The sequence below is a fragment of the Fonticula alba genome (assembly GCF_000388065.1).
Source record: "Fonticula alba strain ATCC 38817 unplaced genomic scaffold supercont2.7, whole genome shotgun sequence".
Lineage (NCBI taxonomy): Eukaryota > Rotosphaerida > Fonticulaceae > Fonticula > Fonticula alba.
In genome coordinates this window covers 2,037,882-2,046,820 of record NW_009242977.1, presented here as the reverse complement: position 1 = coordinate 2,046,820, position 8,939 = coordinate 2,037,882, and the positions used below count along the sequence as shown (strand labels likewise).

Sequence of the window (8,939 nt, the reverse complement as noted above, 5' to 3'; positions counted from 1 at the left end):
GGGACCGTGGGGGGGGGGGGGGGGGGGGGGGGGGGGGCGGGGCGGGGACCAAAGGTGTGTATTTCAGATCGCGGTGTACGTGAGCGACGCAGGCCCAGCACCCGGGTCTATCCCCGACGCGGGATCGGGGCTGCCCTCGGTCGGCAGCACCGGCGTCAAGGGTCGGACCGAGGCCAGGCGCACGGCCGAGCTGTCAATCCGCTGTATGGACCGGGCCAGAGCCAGGCGATCGGCGGCGAGGGCCACCCGTTCGGCGGCAAGCTGCTCGCGCTCCCGGGCCAGGCGCTGCTCAACCGCCTGCACATGGGCAAGACGCAATTCAAGACGTCGAGCCTGCAGCGTGAACATGGCCGCCAGCTCCGCCTGTATCCGGCGCTCGGTCGCCCGCGCGGCCAAGGTCGCCCGCGCGGCCAGCGCCCCGGCCGCTTCCGAGGCCAGCCGAGTGGCATCGGTCTCCATGTCGGCGGAGGGCGCCCCCTTCTCTTCGATGGACTCCAGGTACTTTTGGCAGGCGACATCGGCCGCATCACGCACCGCCTGGGCCACGGGCTCCGGAAGCCCGGCCACCAGGCGCTCGACCGTCTCCCCGGCATCCAGCACCCCGGAACTCGGGGCCTGGCCATTGGGCCCTGCCATGATCGGGGGGAGCTTCTCTTCGAGAAGACGATCCTCGATCGGGAGCTGGAGGAACTTCAGCAGGCATTCGTCGGCCGAGCGGGTCCCAACGTGACGAGCCACCTGTTGCCAATTATCCCGGAACATGTCCAGCGCCTCGAGCAGGAGGAACTACCACGAATGAAGGCCGCACGGTCAGAAGAGGAACGGTGTGCGAGACCAGGAGGACAGAAAGACAGGCGGAAGGGGGGGGGAGGAAGCAGGGAAAATCGAGGAACACAATGCCTAACACACCAATTCGGCCTCTGCCCAGTCGGTACCCGGGCCGCCGGCCGCCGGCGGCAGCATGCCCACTCGGGTAAAGTCGCCCGAGGTGAAACTATTCGGGAAGCGCCCCTCCAGGAAACAGCCCTCGCACAGATCGAAGGGGATATCCTGCTTGGTGGTGTGGAAACGGGGGCCAGACACGCTGCAGCCACAGGACCAACAGACGATGGTGCTGGCAGCCGCCGCGACCCCGGCCGCAGTCGGGGGAACCGGGCCGGACACCGAGGTGGATCCCGTGGCGCCAGTTTCGGAGCTCGCGCTACCGGACTCCGGCTTGGCAAGCGCCAAAGCACGGCCATCGGCGCCACCGGTGTACACCCGGTGCCGGGGGGGCACAACAGCGAAGCCGGAGCGCAAGTCACCGGCGGGGCCGGCATTTCGCGGCGCCTGCGGGGAGGTGGTGCCGAGGGTGGCGCCTGCCGCGAGGGCCAGTGCCCCGGCCGGATCGCCTCCCGGCAGGTCGAGCGTCACCTCGAAATGGCTGGTCAAGGAGGGACCCAGGAGCGAGGGCCGGGTCTCCGGGTGCGCCTGGTAATTGATCAAGCCCCACTGCTCGAGGAAGGCATGCACACGAATGATGGCACACACATCGCCGGCCAGATTTCGCCGGGCAGCAGTCACCGTCAGATACTCGTCCGGGTTCAGCCGGTATGTGTTAATCAGGAAGTCCCGATAGTCGCGGTATAGTTCCGGGGTTTTGGACAGCGATCCCGGGACAAAGAACTCGGGGAGGGCCTCCTTCTCATTCTTTGATGGGACATTCGGGAAGGAGGAGGGGGAGGGGGGAGGGGGGGGGGGTAACAGGGTTGAGACGCGACATGTAAGTATCGGGTTTGGTGGGCAGTGGCAGGGGAGAAGTGGGAATCCACGAAGCAAGAGGACACACCTCGTGGATGGCCGCAAAAGAAAACCAAGCAGCGTAGCTTGGGATGACGATGCGCCGGCGCTGCTGGGCCAGCATCAGCTCGATGACATGCTGCGAGGTGGTCTTGGACAGGGTGGCCGGGGGCCCCTCCTCCGGCCGAGATGCCTCGCCATCCAGCTCAACCTTGAGGATGCTCCCATCGGCGGCCAGCTGCGGGGCAGTGACGGCAGATGCGGCTCCATCCGACGCAGTCACGTCGCCACCCTCGGACTCGGGCCCGGCGTCATCGCGCGGGCGCTTGGCCGCCGGCGAGGGGGGCAGATCCTCGGCCGCGGGCAGCGGTGTCGTCGGGGAAGGGGGTGATGAGGACACGGAAGAGGAGGGGGAGGAGGAAGAAGGGGGAGCGGCGTCGTCGCGGCCGCGCTTGCCTGCCGGCGACGCCGGGGTGGCAGGGGCGGTCATGGTTGGGCTGCGCGCAGGCAAGAAAAGGAGGGTGACGGGGGGGGGGAGGGGATACGAGAGAGGGAGGGGGGGGGAGGGAGAGGGAGAGAAGGGCAACATGTGGGTAGCGGTGTGTGGGAGCGACCAAGATCGGGCCCGGTCGGAGGGGGACCGGAAAAAATCCCCTCCACCGGAGGAGGCCCGAAAGGGAACAGGGAAGGAGGGGCCAGGGGCCGGGAAGAGGGTGACGCGTCGGCCGGCCATCAAAGTGGCATTGGCTGGAGCCAACGCGCCCTTGCATTGTGACTCGAGGGCCGGCCCTGCTTCGCCGTGCGCCTGCTGAATCCAAACGCACGATAGGCGAAAAAAGACCAGCCGCGCCGCCGGTGGATGGGCAGCCAAGTAACAGTCTCAAAGGCGCGTGTGATCGCCCCTCACGGGTTATCGCGGGCCGTGCTCGTGATCGGGCCGTGCCGGCCGCCGCCTTGTCCCCTTTTTATTTCGTGGGCTGTTGCAGGACACATGCGCGCTCCCCCAAAGGAGAGGGTGCTTCTTCGGGGGTTACAGAGGTCGCGCTGATGCTCCCCTCCCCTCGTACAGATGGGCCGATTGTCCGCGCGCATACGCGCGCCCGTGCATGCAATCCCCCTTTGGAAAGGAGGACGCGTGTTGTAGGCTGGAAGGCGAGCCGTTTTCGACCTCCGCGCGCGCGCGCGCGCGCCCAGCAGCCGCCGTCCGCGGGCGAACCACTTCATCGCCCGGGCAGAGGGGGGCCAGCGGCGGGGGATATAAATTCGCCGCTCATCTGTTGTCACAAGTAACGCCCGGCCACGGCTGAGGCACCCTGGCCATGCTCGCCCCCGCCATCCTCCGGCGGCGAGGTGCCTCGGCTGATTTTGAGGTGCACACACACACATAGGTGCCAAGAGAGGGGCTTGCTCGGACGCCAACCGGCTCCCCTCCTGGCACAAGGGTCTCCAAGCGCGCGAGTCGGGGGGGGGGAGGGTGACGCATGCGGTATCAAGCGCGAGCCGAGCACCCTTCATGGCAGGCGTGGCCCTTCCCCTCCGGTGTTCTCTCTGCCGTCGCGCCCCCGTCGCGCCTCCTTGCCGCGGTAGGACGTGCACACCCAGCACCTGGGCCCGGATCTTCTCGGGGCCCGGCTGGAAACCGCCTGAGCGTGGGAGAAAGGGATGAATTCTCTCAGGGTCGAGGAAAATTACGCGGGCATGGGAATTTCCTCACTTCGTCCCGGCGTCAAGGCCCGGGGTGGGCTGATTTGCCGGCCGGGCCCGGGCGGAGGGAGGGAGCAGGCCCGCGCCTCGAGCTCCCTCCGAGCGAGCGCTGGCGTCGCCGCGGGAGGCCAACGCCCCGGTCGTGAGGGAGATGTCTCCATAAGCCCCCCGAGAGCAGGGGTGTGGGGTGACTCGCCGGGCGCCCGGGAGATGGCGAGACCCAGCGCGACATCCGTGGTGATCTGACTGACGCCTCCGGACCGGAGCCACAGGAGAGTGTCCACCTCCTCGGGCCCACCGCGCGCGACATGGTTGGTCCTTTCCCTTGCTCGAAAGTGCGGCCAGGGGGGGGGGGGGGGGGGGGGGCTTTTCACGCACCCGGTCGCCAGCCGGCTCGAACACCCAACAGCCTGCCCCCCTCCCCCTCTCTCCTCTGCCCGTGCTCCATCTCCCCCTTCTGCTCGAGCCCCCCCCCCCCCCCTCCCCACCCCACCCCGACCCCCACCCGCGTGTGCTCAAGTCCTCGCCCACCGATGACCGTTGACCATGACCACCCCTCGCCGGACGAGACGCTGATCGAGTCCGGCAAGGTTGGCGCGCCGGGCGACGTGCCCGCGACACAGCAGCCCGAGGAGCAGGCAGCCTCAGCCTCGCCGCCGCCCACTCCCCAGGCGGCGGACCCCAGTGCCACCTCCACTGCGGCTGACGAGCAGCCCCTCTTCACCAAGGACGGCAAGGCCACTCAGCACCATCCGCAATTCAGCAGCCTGACTTTTGTGCAGATCTTCGCCACCGGTGTGTCCTCGTCATCGCCCTCCCTTCATGGCCTCGAGTCTGACTTCGCGTCAGCCTTTGCCTCGACTGCACATCCTCGTCGCCCACTTACAATATCACACACGCACGCACACACGCAGGCACCGTCATTTTGTCACCCTTCATGTTCGGCTTCCATCTGTCGGCCCTCAACACCACGGCATATGCCATGCGCTTCTGTAGCATCGACAAGATCAATGGCCTGCCGGCGTGCTTCGACGTCTCCGAGGCCGTGTGGGGCACCATTCTGGGCATTTTCTCGATTGGCGGTCTCTTTGGCAGGTGCGCATACGATCCCATGCGCGTGTGCATGCGCGTGTGCATGCGCGTGTGCACCGGACCACTCCGGCGCTTGGTCCTGCTTGTGGCATCTGATTGACCTCCTGCCCCTGGTGGCGTTGCCACCGCAACCATCGCACCCGGGACACAGTATCCCCGCCGGCTACCTGATGGATCGGTACGGTCGGAAGACCGTCCTGATCGGCAACACGGCTCTCTATGCACTTGGCGCTGTGCTTCAGTCGCTGGCCGTCGATGTGACCATGCTTGCATTTGGCCGTGTGCGTGCCATGTGGATATGCATCCTGCTCACCTAAGCGTGCCCATTTGACACTCACACACACACACACACACATCACAGTTCATCGCCGGCCTGGCCGCCGGCATCGCTCTTGTTGTTACCCCCACGTACATCGGTGAGACTGCGCCGATCAACCACCGCGGCACGCTCGGTGTCTTTAGCCATGTACGTATCTGGACCGCGCCTGTGCGGGCGCATCTCCGGCCCCTCAAAATGTGCGCCTTCTTCTTTTCTTTTTTTTTTCTGACCCCCCTCCGTGCGCGTGACGCGTAGCTGGCCATTACTCTGGGTCTTCTTCTGTCTAGCATTCTCGGTCTCTTCATGGCCACCACCGAACTCTGGCGGTGGATGCTTTCTTTCGGTGCCTTTGTGCCGCTGCTGCAGGCCATCGTCCTCCCTCCCATTGGTGTTGAGTCCCATGTCGTGCGTCTTACCTGCCTGCTGTCACCTGGCCTCCTGCCCTCGCCCCACCCATGTATATGTACATCCCTTCTTCCCTCGCCCTCCCCTCTAACAGGCACGAGCCCCTCGCCGGTGGGCAATGCTCTCCTCGTCCCTGCAACCAGTGGCTTTTGTCCCGCGGACGGCGCGACGATGCCCGTCGGTCACTGAAGCGGCTGCGCTCTGCCACGCACAACCTCGAGCGCGAGTTGGACTACGTGGAGAAGGACCTGGCGGCGGCTGCTGCCAAGTCCAAGGAGAGCATCAGTCTCATTCAGCTGTTCCGCACCCGCGGCATGCTCTTCCCGCTGCTCTTGGCCGTGGTCATTCTCGTCACCCAGCAGGTGCGCGCTCCGAAGCCCATGGCCCTGTCTTTCCCCTGTTTTCCGTTGGCGTGCCCCCTCTCTGACCCATACTTTCGCTGGGCCATTCCCCCCCCCCCGGCGCCCAGGGAAGAGGGGCAAGCTCCTCCTTCTCCCATACGCCCAACCCCTATATCAGGGACGGTATCCGCGCCCTCTTTCCCATGTACGACTCCCCTAGAAAGGATAGTCATTGCCTCCTTGGTCTGGCTTTCTTCCGCCCCCCCCCCCCCCCCCCCCCCCCGCCTCCCCCATCCATCTACCCGCCTGCTGTGCCCATCCACACAGTTGTCCGGTATCAACGCCGTATTCTTCTACTCCTTCTCCATCTACAGCCGCCCGTTCCCGAATGATGCGGACAAGATTACGGCCGGTGTCTCGGCCTTTTACTTCCTGGCCGTGGCCGGGACCATTACTGTGGTCGAGCGCCTTGGTCGCCGGCCGCTGCTGCTGACTTCGCAGATTGGCATGATGCTTGTGGGTGTTCTCTTCACCATTGCCTTCGGTCTGGACGTGACGTGCGTCGACTTCCCCTCCCGGCAGTCTGTCCCTGCGCCCCTTCTCACGCACTGCCAATGACCTGCCTCTCTCACATCCTCTCTCTCTCACACACACACACATATATATATACACACACGCACGCGCGCGCGCGCGCCCTCTCGATCGCAGTTGGCTGCAGGTTGTCTGCTGCTTCCTGTTCATCGCCTTCTTCGCGGTCGGTCTCGGTCCTCTGCCCTTCCTCATCCTGTCGGAGATGTTCCCTCCAAATGCCGTGTCTTCCGGATCGGCCGTGGCCATGGCCACCAACTGGATCGGCGCCTACATCGTGGCCCAGGTGTTCCCCCTCTTCGCGGAGCACTTCTTCGTCTACTCCTTCCTGCCCTTCGTTGGGTACTTGATCTTCTCCACTGTCTTCATGTGGCTCTACCTGCCGGAGACTCGTGGCCGCGAGGGCGAGGTCAACTTCCGGGCGATCTCGCGCATGCGCGGTGGCGGATGCGCCGCCGATGGTGGTCCTGACCCCGGTGACTCGGTCATTGTCATGGAGAAGGTTGACGGCAGCGCGGCGGCGTCCGTGTCCGCCGCTGGCCCGGAGGATGGTACCTCAACCCTTGTTTAATCCCGAAAAGAGGCATCCAGGGGGGAGGAGGGGGGGGGGGATAACGAGAGGGGCAAGCACCGGACGGCCCCCGCGATGGGGGGATCCTCTCTGCTCAGGCCGCTCTCCCTCTCTCCCCCCCCCCCTCCCCTCTTTCCCTCCTTCTGCCTCTCTCCATTCCCCCGACTCCCCTCCTCTTCCTGCCCTTGTGCTTTCTCTCCTTGTGCAAAAAAATACAGCTCCTCGGGGCAATCGCCGCGCGTGGATTACCCCCTCCACGGGCACGCGCCCCATCCCGCCTGCATCTGTCCCTCGCCCTGTGTTCCCTCGTTGGATCTGATCGGAGGCCGGGCGGCAGGGGCAGAGATGCCACTTGCATGGCAGGCGCACAGCGCTCCTCGGGGACTGAGTCCATGTGAGCAAGGACAGCGGAGGAGGCATGTGAGTGGAACACTGTTGACTTGTCTGTGTTGAACTCCATTCGTCGAGAATGGCTTTCTACGCATGGTACAGGGCCGCTACTACCGTTGGCTCTTGCGCTCCGTGGGGAGGGGCTCGCCCCGCCCTCGTCCCGCACGGCGTTCCGAACCTTGTCGGCACCCTTGCCTGGCCGCCGCACGACCGGGATGCCGGGGGGGGGGGCGGGGCGTGCGTGGGCTGTGGCAAAAGGGCGGGCACTACGCGGCCCAGGGGTGGGGCCATGGCCAGGAGCGCTAGGACCTGTGCTGCCACCGGGACTGGAGGGCGCCGAGCGCCTTGTCCGCCGGCGGCTCTCGACACGGCGGGGGAGATGACCACCTAAGAGCCGGCGGAAACCCCGCGAATGAGGGGGGTCGAGATGGCCTGGTAGATTCGCCGGGCGGCGGGGGCTCGGAATAATGGGTGGCGTCGGAGTGGAGTCGCCTGACTCCCACCGCACCGCCGGGGCACCCCCAGAAGCGGAGATGGGGCAGGGCGGCGGCGGCGGGCGGGCGGGCGGGCGGGGGGGGAGCGGGGGCGGGAATGACGGGACGCACGCCCATCGCCGGAGGCCGTGCGGAGCTGCCAGCTGAAGGCGACCTCCGTCCGGGGCCGGATCGCGGTACCCCCCCCCCCGCCCCGACCCCCCGGCTCTGGGCCACGAGCAGGAGGGGCGGGTTACGGCCGCGCGCGGGGACGCCGGCCAGCGACCGCGGGCGGGCCGCGAAATCGGATTAGGTAAGAGGGGGGCATGTTTGCTAAAGGCCTCGGGGGGGCGCCCCATTCCATGGGGACTTCCGGGGGCTGGCAGACCGGAGGCGGATTGTTCTAGCCGGACCCGGTGGCAGTGGCGCGTGGGGGCGGGAGGCGGGGGGGGGGAGCGAGATTCAATCCTGCTTACTCCAGCCTCGGACGATCACACAAAGGGATCAGAATCTGGGCAGGCCAAAAAAAGCCTGTTATATTTTATTGCACGGATTATATATCGATGGGGGGTCGGAAGGAAAAACAAACACCCCCCGGCCCTCCGGACCCGGCATCCCCGGCCTCCTCTTCAGCCAGTCTGCCCCCCCCCCCCCCCCGCCCACCCATCAGGACTTGGTCCACATGTACGTCGGATCGGGGCTGGAGCACGCGTGTGCCCAATACACACTCACACACGTACAGGCGCGCCCGCGTCCTCTTGCGCGCCTGACCGGGGATGGCTTGTTGGCCCTCGGTGCCCTGGGGACCGATATGGCCGCCGCCCCCCCCCCCCCCCCGGTGCGCACGCACCGGGGGGGGGGTGGCGGCGGCGGGCCCCACGGGCGGAATTGCCTCGGCAGCCCGCCGGTGCCTCCAACACACTCGGGTATGTGCCCTCGGAAGGTGTGTCCGTCCACGCACATACACCTCCTCGGCTGTTGCAGCCTTCTGCCCGCACGGCCTTGGCCGCTTCTCGGCCACCCGACACACCCACCCACACAGACGGACAAAGGGGGCGGAGCATGCCACCCGGGGTGTTATTACGAGGCGGGGGCATAAATAATCTCCGAGTGTTGGAGGGTACGCCCCGGAGAGAGCGCCCGGTCCGAAAGGAGCCTCTCTGCTGTTGTGCGAGTGTCGTCCCGCGTCCGCACGCCCCCACTGACCGACGAGACTCTCCACCCTTCGGGCCTCGGGCGGGGCCGGCTGTCGTCCCCCCCCCCCCCCCCCCCCCCCC

The 8,939-nt window shown here is 66.6% G+C and overlaps 2 protein-coding genes across 2 annotated transcripts; one reads left to right on the top strand and one right to left on the bottom strand.

Moving 5' to 3' along the window:
- Nucleotides 1-26: 26 nt before the first annotated feature.
- On the bottom strand, nt 27-2,308 carry H696_04648 (hypothetical protein). Its single transcript, XM_009498527.1, has 3 exons — nt 1,829-2,308; nt 910-1,689; nt 27-786 (listed from the first exon to the last, which is right to left on the bottom strand). The coding sequence occupies exons 1-3, from the start codon at nt 2,267-2,269 to the stop codon at nt 64-66; spliced, it is 1,944 nt and encodes a 647-aa protein (XP_009496802.1). The 5' UTR covers nt 2,270-2,308; the 3' UTR covers nt 27-63.
- Nucleotides 2,309-3,967: 1,659 nt separating this feature from the next.
- On the top strand, nt 3,968-6,923 carry H696_04647 (hypothetical protein). The gene is made up of 8 exons (XM_009498526.1): nt 3,968-4,278; nt 4,398-4,578; nt 4,727-4,856; nt 4,937-5,041; nt 5,150-5,299; nt 5,443-5,661; nt 5,968-6,197; nt 6,349-6,923. Exons 1-8 carry the CDS (start codon nt 4,017-4,019, stop codon nt 6,797-6,799), a joined length of 1,728 nt encoding a protein of 575 aa, XP_009496801.1. The 5' UTR covers nt 3,968-4,016; the 3' UTR covers nt 6,800-6,923.
- Nucleotides 6,924-8,939: the final 2,016 nt, after the last annotated feature.